Source organism: Miniopterus natalensis, chromosome 3 (assembly GCF_054644295.1).
Source record: "Miniopterus natalensis isolate mMinNat1 chromosome 3, mMinNat1.hap1, whole genome shotgun sequence".
NCBI classification, from domain to species: domain Eukaryota; kingdom Metazoa; phylum Chordata; class Mammalia; order Chiroptera; family Miniopteridae; genus Miniopterus; species Miniopterus natalensis.
Window position 1 is genome coordinate 5,497,440 of NC_142083.1, and position 14,876 is coordinate 5,512,315.

Sequence of the window (14,876 nt, forward strand, 5' to 3'; positions counted from 1 at the left end):
GCCCCACTCCTGCTCCCGGGTCAGCTCCCACATACACTGCTCTGCGTGGAGGCCTCGGTCTCAGGCCCCGCCGGGGAGGGACCCAGCCTGCGACCTCTGGCTGCCTGGACGGCTCTGGGTCTGCCTTTGAGGGTGACTCCTGCCACTCATTCAGATCCCACCCACTCCAAGTGGCCGTCCCCAGTGACCCGGCCCAGAGCAGCGAGCCCCTCACTGCACGGCACCCTGCCCGAGTTCTCTGCTCAGCACCCACCGCTGCTGACAGTTTTCTTCGCGGAAATCCTTTTTGTTAGTGCCTCTGCCCGGCACTGGAAGAGCCTGCGTGACACAGGAAGGACCCTGCCGGCTTCGGTTCCTGCTGTTTCCCCGGCACCTCACACAGTGCCTGGCACACAGGAGGCACCCAAGAAACATTTCTTGAATCAAGGGATGAATGCTAGAGTCTGGGAACAAGAGCGGATAGTAAATCAAGCCAGAATCTGAGCTCATACACTTACCTGTGTGTGTGTGTGTGTGTGTGTGTGTGTGTGTGCGCGCGCGCGCGCTGGGGGGTGGGGCAGCGATACCTTAAATTTAAATTTATTTAAAAATTACAAAAAAGTGCCCCCTCCGCCAAGCTGACCGTGAAAAAAATTTAACAGCAGCCACGAACGGTGACCCGGGTCAGTGACCAACAACAGTCTGACGCAATTTATAAAATTGAACAAAATTTGGACGTGTGCCTCACGCCCCTGCAGACGCGGGAGCCTCTCCTCGGGTCCGGCTCCTGCGGGCGCGGCCGCGGCGGCCCCGGGGCGGCCTCCAGCGCCCGCCGCTGCGCCCGGTGCAGCAGGATGCGGTAGAGGCCGGTGACGGGGCTGCGGGCGTCGCCGCGGTTGTTGCGCAGGTGCTCCTCCGTGACGCCCAGGCGCGCCAGCGCGCTCCTCACCTCCCTCTCCTCCGCGCCCAGCGCGCCGCCCGCCGACAGGTGCTCGGGGTCCAGCCGGAAAGGCTCCAGGGCGGCGGGGTGCGGCACCCCTTGCAGCCACTCGTGCTGCAGGATGGAGTCGAGCCCGTAGCGCTCGCTGGGCGTGGGCTGGAGCACCCCGCGGATGAGCCGCAGGCAGGGCTCCGACACGTCGGGGGGCACGCTGTACGCGCCCCCGAGGATGCTCTTCTTCAGCTTGGCCACGGTCTCCGCCCGGAAGGGCATGGTGCCCGTCACCATGAAGTACAGCAGCACCCCCAGGGCCCAGATGTCCACGTAGGCGCCCACGTAGTGCTCGTCTCGGAAGAGCTCGGGCGCGGCGTAGGGCGGGGACCCGCAGAAGGTGCTCAGCGTCTCGCCCCGCCGGCTCACCGTGCTGAAGCCCAGGTCGCCCACCTTCACGCACGTGCTGCTGGCGTAGAACACGTTTTCCGCCTTCAGGTCTCGGTGAATGATCTGGTTTTCGTGCTGTGGGAGGAGACAGAGGGGACACGTCACTCCCGGAGCCGGCCCCCCCCCCCCCCGCCCACGGGCCGCGCGGAGGCAGAGGCCGTCGGTGTCCCGCGGGGTGGAGGGTCGGCGTCTGGCCCACACGTGGCGCCTGCGGAGTCGGGGCCAGAAGTGAGACCCAGACCCGACGGAACCACCGCCCCGAAACCCGACGAGGCGGCAATCCTGCGTTTTGCGGTCGTAGACGGTGTCTTATGGCCCAGCGATCGCTGGCCGAGGAAGGCGCGCGGCCTCCCCAGCCGTCCCGCGGGCTCCCCCTCTGTTCCGCGGGAGGCGGGGGGGGGGGGGGGGGGGCTGCGTGTGCCCAGGTCCCACCAGGGGCGCCCCGCCCCGCCCCGCGCTCCGGACCCCCGACGGTGCAGACGCGCGCAGCCCCCCGCCCCAAGGGCTCCGGGGGACGGTTTCCAGGGCCCTTGGAAACCGCGGGCCCCCTGGGGTACGGGCCCCCTGGGGTACGGGCCCCCTGGGGTACGGGCCCCCTGGGGTAAGAACCCAGGCTTTGGGGGCCCGACGGCCCGGTGAACTGTAGGTTCGACGGTACCAGCCGCGCCGGTTCTCCGGCTTGGAAAACGCGACCCTGGAGGGCGCCTCGCGGGGGCGCTGCGGGAGGGCGGTGCTGGCGCTGGGCAAACACCCTCCGTGAAATTTGGAGCTTTGTCTGGGATTCGTCCCGCGGCGACCAGAGAGCTGGGAGGAGCGTCAGGGCTCGAGCCTGCGGCCTCCGCCTGCACCCTCTGCTGCTGGGTCCCCTTCTGAGCTCTTCCAAGGAGACCTGCGGACCCCTGTCCCAGCTGGCCTCCTGGGCCATGCGCGGCTTGTTCCTGACCCTGGGAAGGTTCACCACCCTAGGGGCACTTAAATGACAGCGGGGGTACCACAGCCTAACACCCCCACACGCTGCGATCAGGCTCTTCTCCCTGGCTCGCTTCTGCTTCCTGCCCCTCGCCCTCCTGACCCGTCTTGGGTCCCCCAGGTCACTGATCCCCTGCTGATTATTTGGCCAGGAGGTCACTGATCCCAGGCTTTGATGCACAACATCCGGGCAGAGGAGTGAACTAGAAACAGCCTCTCCGCTAGCACAGACCCCAGACAGGCGTCTCTTTCCTGCCCGTTGGACGGCCTGAGACCCGGGTAAAGCGGGCAGCCGGCGGAGTCCTGGAAGCGACAGCTGGGTCTGCAGCCCAGTCCTCCCTTGCCCAGCACCGGCTCTTAGAAGATCTAGGGAGCGTGCTTTGGGAGTCCAGATGTAGCTGAAGAAATAATCCCAGAGCCCGGCCGGGCGTGGCTCAGCGGTTGAGCGTCGACCTGGGATCCAGGCGCTCGGGGTTCGATTCCCGGTCAGGGCACAGGCCCGGGTTGCGGGCTGCAGCCGATCAATGACTCTCATCATTGATGTTTCTCTCTCCCTCTCTCTCTCCCTCCTTTCCTCTCTCTGAAATCAATAAAGATCTGTTTGGGGAAAAAAAAAAAAAGAATCCTAGAACTAAAGAGTGACACAGTCAAGTCTGAGCGAGAGGCGGCAGGAGCGAAAGGAGCTCAGCAGAGCCGAGGAAGATCGTTGTGAGCTGCGGTGAGACTGAAGAGCGCGTCAGAGAGCCAGGCCTGAGCCGGGCGGGGAGGCGCGGGGAGGATCTGGAATGTGAGGCGTGTTCGCAGGGGAGCAGGCGCCCTCGACACGGGGTTAGGAAGGCGAGGCCGGGAAACAGCACGGGGCTAGCTCTCTGGCGAGACAGATGCGACCTCGGAGTGGGGGAGTGTCACCGGGCTGCTCAGAGTGACCCCTGCTGACTTCCCGAAGCCAGGAGGCCGCCCTGGAACTGGAGACTCTTGGGCGGTGCTTCGGAGGCCAGGAGCGTGAGCACAGCCAGGCTTCTGACTGTCACAGGAGGAACTCCTGTCCGCCCTGTAGGACTGACACCCTCTGGGACACCTGGACGATGGTGAACGGAAGCCCCACGCTCCTCTGTGGGTAGAATGAGGGCAAGACTCTCCCTCCTCCCCCCACTCACCATGTGCTTCACGGCGGACACGATCTGGGAGAAGATGAGCTTGCTCTCGGGCTCCGAGAGCTTCCCTTCGGTGCTGATTTTCCCAAACAGCTCGCCGCCCCCTGCGTACTCCATCACCAAGTGGAGCTTGGACAGGGTCTCCACGACTTCGTAAAGGCGGATGATGTTGGGGTGGTGCAGCTTCTCCATACTGGAGATTTCGCGGGACAGCAGCCTTTGGGTTTTCTGGTCTAACTTGGTCTTGTCCAGGATCTTAATGGCCACCTTTTCTGGAAAGAAAGAAAAAAAGTCAAAGGATGTGGCAGTGTCCAGCCGCTCCTCAGCCACTCACTGCTGCCGCCCTGGTCCAGGGCACCGTCACCTCTTGCCTGGATTACTGATCTCTCCTTTTCTGCCTTTGATCCCTCGCAGTCTAATTTCAACAGAGCAGCCAGGGTGATCCTCTTAAAGCACAAGCCAGATCACGGCGTTTCTCTGCTCCCCCCAAGGCTCTGGTGTCACTCAGAGGAAAAGCCAGCGTTCGTGCTATGACATCTTGGTCCCACACGACCAGGTCCCGGCTGGTGTCTGCCCTCATCCCCCTCGGCCGCTCGAGTACACGGGACACGCTCCCACCCTGGCGCTCTCAGGCTTGCTGCCCCCTCTCCCGACCACTCTCCCTCACAGGCACCCATGGCCAGGTCCCTCATCTCTCTCTGTCCAATGGTCACCTCCTCGGCAAGGCTGTCCCTGGCCAGCTCGCCTAGCTCGGCCGCGCTCGGTGCTCCTGTCCCCCTTCCTGCCCTGTTTCCTCCTTATCACTACCGACCGCGATGACTATTTCACTGACTGACTGGTCTGTCTCCCTCCTAGAGCACAAGCTCCACACGCCAGAGACTGTCGTCTGTTCTGTTCCTGCGGCGTCTTCCGTCCCTAGAGGAGGGCCTGTGACCCAGGAGATGCCCGGCAAGCACCCGTGGAAGGAACGATCTTATGCAGCCCGCGCAGGCACGCAGGGGGGCGGCCGCCTCGCGTGGGCGCAGTTTTGTGCGCTGCTTTCTCATTTAGTGTCCTGCCTCGCGCGTCTTCCACGTTGCCACACCGTCTTCGCTGTCGTGATTTTGGGTGGCTGTGTGACCCCACGTCCAGCGTGTGCGCTTTCATTCACGTGGCCACTACTATGTTGCTGGATTATATAAGTTACCGCCGGTCCGTTGCACTACGAGTAACACCACAATGAACATTTTTTCGGTTATCATATTTCTAATATTGGACTTATTTTTAGGATGGAGTCACAGAAGCCACTTACTATTTTTTTTAAAAAGAAAACGTGGTTTTTACTTGCTTTTTAAAAAATATTTTCAAGAGGAGAGAGATCTTTTTTTCCTTCTTTTTTTAAAAAAAATCAGTGATCGTCTCTATTAAGCTTCGGTGAAGACTGAGTGAGCTCTCCAGCCCGGCCCGCCTGAGAGATTAGGGCACAGGGAACCTCCCAGAGAGCACTGCCCTGCGTTGCTCCCTCCAGTCTCTCTTCCCACCAGTACTAAATTTTCTTGAGAAGCTAGTGTGCCAACTTAACTCACCAAATGCTTGTTAAATGCTTATTATTTATGATGCCTGTGGGGGGACTCCAAGGATCAATATGATACAAGGTCGGGCACCAAGGAGCTTGTAACCAGGACACCCAAGACTTTTACCAGACCCTGGATTTGCTAAGCTCCGAGCCTTGGTTTCTCATTCATACTTTCTCTTGGGCTCCGAGATGGCTGTTGGACTCATTACTTCATGACGTCCATGCACCTCCAAGTCTTTACTGTCAAACCCATTTGTTCTGTATACACTACTGACTGCTAATTATCAAAGCTGGAGACCTGGGAGCCTTCCCCAGTTCCGCTTGTCCCTTGTCTCCCCCATTCTCCCTCATCCAGACGACAAGGTTCTCCAGTCTCCTAAAATATTTCTCAGACGCACCGCCTCCTCTCCAACCTCACTGCCATTCCTAAGTTGAGACGGACATCAACATTCACCTGGACCACTGGACTAATATTTTATTCTGACTTCCCTGGCTCCTGTCACACCCCGACCTCCAGTTCACCTTCCTTGCTGAAATAAAAATCTCTTAAACTACTTGTATTAATTGCTTACTTTAATTTCTTCAATGGCTCCCTGACACCAAAATGACACAGTCCAAATATGCAAGAAGGTCCTCCAGGACCCAGCCCCTGCCGACAGCACCCACTGCACACCCCACTACCCTGCGTGTGCGTCCCAGGCTCCAGCCTCGGTGAACTGCTTTCAGATCTGCAAATACTCCCCAGACGGGCTCACACCTCCATGCGCTTCACACCCTCTCTCTGCCTGGAACTCCCTCTCCCCTGTGTCCTGTCTAATGTCTCCTCAGACCTCACGATCCAACACAAGCTTTCCTGGTCAACTCACCCTTTCCTGACACCCCGGGGCACAGCTGGGCCCACCCTTTGTGCCTTATTGGGTGACAACACTGATCAATTGTTTCCTGTCTGTCTCCATCACACAGTGTGACCCCCTTGGGCTAGAACTGTATCTCTCCCATCTCTGTAAAGGCCCAGAGCCAAGTGTGGGCATCAAGAGTGTATTATATTAATGGGAGGAGTAGACAAGCTGGTGAGTAACTTGGGGAGGGGAGGGGAGGGGAGGGGAGGGGAGGGGAGGGGAGGGGAGGGGAGGGGAGGGGAGGGGAGGGGAGGGGAGGGGAGGGGAGGGGAGGGGAGGGGAGGGGAGGGGAGGGGAGGGGAGGGGAGGGGAGGGGAGGGGAGAGGAGAGGAGAGGAGAGGAGAGGAGAGGAGAGGAGAGGAGAGGAGAGGAGAGGAGAGGAGAGGAGAGGAGAGGAGAGGAGAGGAGAGGAGAGGGCTCCTGAAACATGAGACAAGGAGAGGAAGATGGGAGGAGAGGTCGGGAAGGGCAGGGGAAGGAAAAGGGATGGATACTGCTGCGGCTTTTACTTTTGTTTGTGACAACAGATGGCACATAAAACATTCAGAAGCCCAGTGCATCATCTCTTTTGAGAAATTTCTAATCGGTCTGCTTTCTAATCACGAGGGCTCCAGCCTGCCCTATCCGCTTGCAAGGCCCCCGGGGGAACCTGAGCTCTTAGCCACAAAAATAAATGCCAGCCAGCAGGGGCCTGTGCCGGAGCCGTTTTTCTAGAGATCAGAGCAGCTAGAGCCTTTTTATTTATTTATTTTTTAAAATATTTTTTAATTGATTTTTTTAAGAGAAGACGGGAAGGGAGAGGGGGAGAGAGAGAAAAACGAGCCCACAGCTTGGGCGTGTGCCCCGACCGGGAATCAAACCAGCAACCTTTTGGTGCCCAGCATGAGGCTCAACCAGCTGGGCCAACCGGCCAGGGCGGCTGGTGCCTTTTAAAAACCACTATCCTGGGAGCTGCCCCTGGCACAGAAACCCTCTGCCTTCCCAGGAAACTGCTCCCTTCTCTTATCCTAGGAAGCCTGTGACAATCCTGAGCAAGCTGGCTTCGTATGGGGACGGCATTGATAGGAGTCGCAATCCGTATGCCCGAGTCCGGCAGGGCCCGGCTGTGGGAAGGGCACCGACATTCCCAGCCAGGCTTCCTAACACTCACCAGTGACGCCCCTTCCTCTTTTAGAGCTACAGCTTCTCGGGGAATGCTCCCCCTTTCTTTCCACCCGGTCTGCTCAGAGTAGCCAAGTGTCCCCTCTGCATTTCCGAGCCAGTCTTTCCGTCTGGACTCTGCCGTCCTGCCCGAGCCTGTTTCCCAGCACCTGCGCTGCCGTCTGTCTGCCTCGCCTCACCTGGGCTTGCCCCCGGTGTCCCCTCCTTTCCCCTTTTCAGCTCCTCTCAGCCTCATTTCCCTACCCTTTCCTCCGCTCGGGGCTCACTGGGGGGTGCAACCCCAGGAGAGGATGAGGCATGGTGCCAGGACTGGGGTGTTACGGGAGGGCCCGCGAGTCAGGAGGCGACCTCGGGATTCCTTTCCCTGTCGCGTTGGTCTGATGTGCCCAGGTGCCTGCGGGTATGTCCTCTGGCCTGTTTGAACTTGCTCGTTGACCCCATTTCCCCAATGCCTGTGCTTCTGACCTTCCTTCCCTTTGGCACCATTGTCCCGTGACCAGAGGATAACTTGTACCTCGGACAATAGAGCAGGTTAGCAGTGAGGATCATGTGCCACCAAGGCCACCACAGTGCCCAGCGGCGCCGCAGGAAAGTGCCGTGCTCTCCGAAACTCGAGGGACTAGAATTAACTTAATTTCACGATACAGCGGCAGCCTGCGGAATTCAGGAAGGGGGTCACTGCACAAACACCAGCCGCTGCTTTCTTTCCACCTCACCCTGGAGCCCCTCGGGAATTACACGCCTCCTGTGCTGACTTCCCGCTCCCGGCCGTCTCTACAGCGGATGTGCCTGGTCATGTGCCTGCCCCTCTTTGCCGCCCTCTGCTCGCCATCCACGACACACTTGTCTGGACCTTGGGCTCTGCGGAGGCTGGGACCCTAAGGGCTGCTGCTGACTCGACACAGGATGCCCTTGACTCCAAGGTGGCCCATCATCGGTTGGCCAGTGAGCAATCATACGGGGGGAGGGGGGGAAAGCAGGTCAATAATAATAGTAATAATAAATAATAGTACCATAATAAATACTTAAATAAATAAGTAAGTAATAATACAAGCAAGTAAGTATGTGTTTCACATACTCACAGCTATGAACCTACTTTTGCCCACCCCTGAACTCGTTCGCTCGCTTCAAATCTGAGCTGAAATACAATGAAACACGCCGGTGGGCAGACAAGAAAGCTGAGAGCGTGCGGCTGTGGGAACCACGGCATCATTCTTGGCCATGTGCCTTCTGACAGTGAGGCAGAGAAAGTCCCTCTGCGGAAGAAAGTGTGACGACGGCAGACGTTCGTCACAGGAACTGGCAACGAGAAACCACGTGGCCCTGAGAAAGAGGAGGGGGAGGACGGTGACATCCTGATGCCTGGCTCCGCTTCCCCGCTGTGGGTCCACAGAGGCCCCCTGAACACAGCCCACCCCCTGCACTGTGAGCTCCTATTCCAGGGACGCGGCGGCTGGGGAAATAAACAAACAAATAAACAAAAAATAAAACTGTTAAATTTGTTTGCACTGTATTTATCTTTGCCATTACCTTGTATTCGTAGTGCAGGTCATGTTGGGTTTTCACTATTTTAACAATATTAAATTTCATTTTGAAATAAGTTTAAGGGAAAAAATAGAGCTGTGCCAATGATAGCGAGTATTTATCGAGTGGCTACTATGACCATGAACTTCATGTATTTTATTTCTAATGTGCTCAACACTTCAAGGAACCACTGTCTCCATCTCACAGCTGTGGTGACCGAGGACCAAAGAAGCTAAGAAATACGCCCAAAGTCAGATCCTAGTGACGGAACAAGGGTTTGAAACAAGTTTGTCTGCCCCTCAAGTCCATGCTCTGCCCACCTTCCCACCCTGTCTCCTGGGCACTGGATTCTACCGTCTGAACCCAAGCTCGGCAGACAGCTCCGAGCTGGCACCGTCCGGCAGGCGTCGCTCAGACGATCGCCTCTGCACGCTCTGCTGGGCCCGACACTGTCGCCTCCCCGAGTTCCTCCCCTGGTTTGCCTTTGTCCAACTTCTCTCCGCTCCCTAGTCATGTCTCTGCCTCCATTTCTGGCCCCACCTCCCCAGGCGTTGATTTTTTTCCCTCATTCTTGCTCTAGATCATTGAAAAGCAACATCCGTCCCAATGAGATCTGAGTTACAGAGCAAGGTCCCCTTTTATGAGCAGAGTAAGCCCTGTTCGCTGGCCACATTTCATAAGGGGGGCGCCTGAGGCTCGCAGGAGGACTCAGCTTATCCAGGTAAGCAGGGCGAGTAGCCGGGACGGGAAGACGTGGGCCCGGACCCTCGGGCTCGGGCAGCGAGGAAGGGGACTCGGAGTGTGTGTGTATGCGGTGTGCACGCGTGGGGCGCGGGTTTCTGTAGGGTCAGACACGGAGATGGGAGGAACGTGGGATTGGAGGGTGGAGAAAGAGAGAAAACAGAAGGCAATTCATGCAGGAAAAGGGTGGCCTTGCAGGCAGGGCGGCAGCTGGTCCTAGGAGAGAACGCGTCTGGACGGGGCTCTCAACGAGAGGGCAGAGTGAGCCCATGGGCTTAGGAAGTCGGTAAATTATACCGATTGCGAGCGTTCCCTTTCTGTCCTGTAACTCCATCTGATATGCCCAGGCTTCAGCTAAGGGAGAGGTGACCCGGGAAGTGCCACCTCCCTGTGGAGTTCCTCCCTGAGGCCAGAGTGCTGGGCGATTCTGCTCTAGGAGCTGGAGTGACCGGCACCAAGCAGGTGTGGTCTCTGGTAGACAGCGAGGGGCCCGGCAACAGCGAGAGCAGCAGAGCAGACCGAAGCAGGGAAGGTCCTGAGGGCAAGTCCCTTTTCCGCAAATATAACACAGTAGCAGCCTCGGGTCAGGAGGGGAGACCGGGCCCTGCTGTCCCCTGGCAGTGGCGATGCGGGAGGTCTCCCGGGCCATGCTGTGTCCTTGGTGTTGACACACGAATACAAACAGGAGGCAGAGGCAAGGGCTTGGATTATGAGCTGCCTTGGAACCAAGCTACACACCATGTCACTAGGACAGAGTCCCCTCGGTGTTCGAGTGAGTCCATCTCATGGTGTTGGGGGAGAGCGTTTGGGGTCAGAATCATCTAAAGTTGAACTGCTGAAGCCACACGTGACTTCTGTGGATCTCAGCTTCCCCGTCTGTAAAGTGAAAGTAAAAACACTGCCCTCGCCCGAGCGGCGTGGCTCAGTGGTTGAGCATCGATCCAGGAGGTCACAGTTCCATTCCCAGTCAGGGCACATGCCCAGGTTGCGGGCTCGATCCCCAGTAGGGGGTTTGCAGGAGGCAGCCGATCAATGACCCTCTCATCATTGACGTTTCCCTCTCTCTCTCCCTCTCCCTTCCTCTCTCGGAAATCAATAAAAACATATTTAAAATAAAACATTGCCCTCACCCCATTACCGTGAAAATTAACTGTAATAGCAGAGGACAGGGCCTCAGGTGACAAGGCTTCACTGACTTCCTCGGCCCTGGGCCCCTAGCCCGCCCCCACTCCGGGTTCTGCTACCACAGGGCAGAGCCTACCTTTGGTCAGGGAGTGAATCCCGAGCTTGACTTGGGAAAAGTTCCCACTTCCAATCTCCCCTCGGATTCTGTAGAAGCCGATCCGCTTCCCCAGCGTGATCTCTCTCACCACCTTCTCATCTTGGGACATGTCCTGGGTCAGCTTCTCGAAGGGTGTCAGCCGGCGAGCCTGCCCCTCGCCCTCCTCCTGGTTGCACTCCGCCTGACAGCCGCTCTCCACGCTATCCCGCCGATCCCACCTGGCGTAGGGGGCGTTCACCAGGCTGCCTCCATTCACACACACTGCTGTCATCGTCACCGTCACCGCAGGCTCACGTCTCCATCTCCGCGAAGAGGCAGCGATCAGGGGCAGGCTGGGAGGAGCAGAAGAGGCCCGGTGCGGGGTGGGAGTTAGGGACAGCCTGGCAGGGCCTGCGGGAGGCCGGGAGCCTGCAGAGCTACCGGGCCCAGCCCAGAGCTGCGGGCCTCACGGGAGACATCCCCACCTCCCTCGTGTTGGACGTCCCAGCTCTAACTGTGCCCTAGGGCACACATCCAGTCGCCACGGCCACGTCCCGGTCAGGCTGCAGGAAGTTCCTGGCCGCAGCGCAGTCTGGTGCTCTGTGGTAGGTGGCTGTGTCCTGGGACAGAAGGTGCAGTTTGCTATTTCCTTTGATGGCCAGAGACACTCTCACTCTGGAGGCCGCGGGGCCCCTGCTGCTGGCATTTATCTCTGACCTTCCTCATTTTGCACTGCTCCTGTCGGCTGGTCCCAGGGCCTGAGACCTAATAACACGGAGCCCGGGAGAGAAGAAACCTGCAGATCAGCCTTATGGTCACACGGGGCGAGCAGCGCGAAGGATTAGATCCCCACGACGTCACTTTAGCTGGCCTTTATTTAGATGAGCCTTCCGCTAAGCCGCGAGCTGTCTCAAAAATTTGGCAGGTGCTGGTTTGTCCTAAGAACAGAGAAGAGGAAAATGTATTCATTAGCAAGGCTAATAAATGTACAGGACTTATAACAAATGCGGGGCTGCTTTGTAAGAGCCGACCTGAAAGCACTATGCGAATTTCAGCTGTGACAGGGCCCGCAGGAAACGCCGGATGACATGGGATTTAGCAAGAAGACAATATATGAGCACACGCCCCTCGGTCTGCATTTTAGAAGAGCCCTCCCAGCCTGCAAATACCTCTAGCAAAACAGTTTTTCTATTTTTTGATGTTTAGGAAAACATGCATGTTGCTTTGGGTTGCTTTAAAGCCAGATTTTTAAAAATTATGATAATCATGATGATAAAGATTTTCTATTAATACCAGTTTTCAAAAGTTCTTACATTGATTCGGGTGATAATGTTATATTTCCAATGTGTGCTCAGGTGTGCCCTCCTACAACTTCTCCTATACTTTTTGCTCCTACTCTTTCTGGTGTCATTCTATGACTAAGGCTAAATAAGTCTTATTTCCCAGGTATTTCTGATCAGGTGTCGGCCTCCAGGCCCAGCAGCTCATTGTGAAAGTGCAGGGACCGAGGGGACTGTTACCAAGGGTGAAAGTCTACGGCATCCTCAGTGATAAGAGACACTGCCCGGCTAGACCGTCTTCGCGACCTTCTTTCCCGCATCCTCGGGTAGGAAATAACCACTCCCTCTCTGAGTCCCCACGGCGCTTTGAGCGTTTTCCAAAATGTCTCACCTCCGCGAAGGTGGGACCTGTAGGTCCTGCTCCCCGCCCGTCTCCCTCGGCTCGGGGCATGATGCCTGCATAAGGCAAGTGTCGCTAACTGTGCGTTGAACTTGATTTTTGGATTTGAGCATCACCTTGAAAATGTGAATTTCCAGTTCTGTTTGTTGATATCACATTAATACGGTTAAGTACGGGACTGCCTATATTGTGTCCAGTCAAAAAGCACCAGATACCTGAGCGAAGGCTCCAAAAGGAAAGCAAGAGAGGTACCCAATCAAAACAATGACAACCAAAAGGAACCTGAAGGAAACAGCAATGCAGGGAGCAGGGGACAAACCAGAAACTGAGAGAGAGGGAGGGAGAGAGAACAAGCGCTCTCTTGGGAACTGAAATTAAAGAATTCATTGAAGAGTGGTAAGAAAATTCTAGAAGAGATAAACAATAGAGAAAAAAGACAAGAAAACCAGGTAACCAATTCAGGAAGCCCAACATCTAACTGTTATAATTTCTAGAGTGACACTATTGTCCTCCCAATGAAGTACGATATGTGGTTTCTATTGTACTTGAGCTGCCAGCAAATCTCAGAAATTTCAAAAATAGTAATAAGTGAAGAAAAAACTCTGGGTTCTTACATATTCCAATAGAATAAAAAAAGGTAGATGAAAAAAATCTTAGCAGGAAAGATAAATCCTGACTGGGTGTATAAATACTGATTTTTATCTGGCAAAACATTTTTTTTCCCTAAAATTTTTCTTGGGTGTGTGGAAACAGAACTCCTGATTCTGGGCGGTGGGATTGCTAGAAAGAGTTTATATTTGGATTACTTTCCAGCTACATCCTGTTGAAAGCTAGGCAAGTAACGGCAATTACACACACCTGATTGCAGATTTCGTGAAATTCCCCTTTCTTAGATGCAACTGTGGTTTGTTGTGATTTTACCTTTGGCCCTTTTGAATTTGACCAATGTTTATGGACATGAGTGAGAGCTTAGGAACCCAACGGGCCAAAACGATGGAGTCCCGCCCTTGTGGATCAGAGCTCTGGTGCAGGCAGAATGGTCCCTAGATGTTAACTTACTGTGGCTGCATAGCAATGCGTTCAACAAGATTAAAGAACACGGAGCTTGCTTGGTCATTTATTTTCTTGACTTGCAATCCGCTGTGAAAATAATATCAAAGAAAACCATCTTGCCTTTGTTCTCTTTGTCTGAGTTTAAATTACAAAACTTCTGGGCAAGGCTCTCAGGCATCGTAGCAAAAGAATGCAATGAAAGCCAAGTCTTTCTCCCGGCTGCTGCATCCTCGGGGGGAATTATTAGCAAACACGCTTCGTTTGAAAGTCCAGTTTTACATTTAAAAATCATTTGCACTGTCTCAGCTCTTGGCTGTAGCTCTCTGTTTCTCACCACACATGTCAAGGTCCCCATGGGCAGAGGAGGCAGCTGGGAAACTTGGGAGCAAATGGAAAATCAGTGTGAACGGGTTGTGCCCTAGTCACCACAGCAGTGCTGCTCCTTGGTACTGCTTCTCGTCCCTCCTGATCGCAGGCTACTTTCCCGGCCTTGGACCCGGGTCTCCCGCATTCCATTGGCCACCCATAGTCAGTCCACCCCTGCCGGTGGGCTGACATCAGCTCTTCCCACATGGAGTTCTAAAAATACACTTGAGGCTCCTCTGACCATCAAGCTCACCGACCCAAATGCCTGGGGGGTGGCATGCAGGTGTCCCATGGGGCTCAGTACAGCACCACGCCCCTGATGATGAGGCGGCCCATGCCCAACTCCGGCCAGGAGGCCATGCTGGGACGCAGGCTTACTTTTGTCAGGCCTTTTCATTCTCTAAAAGCAACTGGAAATCAAGACATTTTTGGTGAGCTCTTCCAATTTTTAAATGGTGGATTAAGTCTTTTTAAAACATCGTATGGCCCAGTTAACTGAACCATCAGGCTAGATTTGGCCTTCAGGTTGCCAGTTTTCAGACTGCTCTCAGTTTTCTATGTACATCATCAGAAAAAAAGGGGAGGGCAGCCATAGGGCCCTAGTCAAATACATCCGGGAATGGTGCGTATGATACCACTCTTAGGTATTGCATTAGTGCCTTAGTCTTGTGGCATTTCACACACACACACAAGTGCACAGGCAGAATCTGTTCATTACCGTGTTCTCCAAGTTTAGTTAACCACCCAACTCACTCTCACAGAGCACCTGCTCTCACTGGCATTTTTCTTACAACTCTGCCCTCAGAGTTAGACAATGAACTGAACAGAATGGAGCCACGAACTGAATCACAGCAGGTGGCCCTGAGCAGAAAACAAAGTGTGTTCTTCTTCAGAAATCACTAATTTAGAAAACACCGAGGGGGGGACATTCTTGCCTATTTGCAGCTTGTGGTTTATTTTTAGGAGATTAAAAATGTCTGCAAGTCAAAGCAGAACTGCTCTTTGGCTGCCTTAAAACTTCCTTCAATTCTAATGTCGTGTGCTCACTAAGAATGACGTCTGGGTGACGGTGGCCTCAGAGGATGTTAGAAAAGACATTCTTTTCGTTTGAGCAGAATTCAAGCAAGTCTTAGAGCAGGAGGCTGGCGGGCCG

The 14,876-nt window shown here is 55.4% G+C and overlaps 1 protein-coding gene across 1 annotated transcript; it reads right to left on the reverse strand.

The window, feature by feature from the left end:
* Positions 1-566: 566 nt before the first annotated feature.
* NIM1K (NIM1 serine/threonine protein kinase) lies at positions 567-11,016 on the reverse strand. Its single transcript, XM_087815044.1, has 3 exons — positions 10,625-11,016; positions 3,487-3,755; positions 567-1,435 (listed from the first exon to the last, which is right to left on the reverse strand). Exons 1-3 carry the CDS (start codon positions 10,914-10,916, stop codon positions 692-694), a joined length of 1,305 nt encoding a protein of 434 aa, XP_087671170.1. The 5' UTR covers positions 10,917-11,016; the 3' UTR covers positions 567-691.
* Positions 11,017-14,876: the final 3,860 nt, after the last annotated feature.

What these genes read in the sequence shown, in the direction of transcription:
- NIM1K (XM_087815044.1), bottom strand. Translation starts at nt 10,916, where the DNA reads ATGACAGCAGTGTGTGTGAATGGAGGCAGCCTGGTGAACGCCCCCTAC. An exon ending in GATTCACTCCCTGACCAAAG is followed by an intron (nt 3,756 to 10,624) that starts GTAGGCTCTGCC and finishes CTTTCTTTCCAG; the next exon opens with AAAAGGTGGCCATTAAGATC. An exon ending in TGTCCGCCGTGAAGCACATG is followed by an intron (nt 1,436 to 3,486) that starts GTGAGTGGGGGG and finishes CTCCTCCCACAG; the next exon opens with CACGAAAACCAGATCATTCA.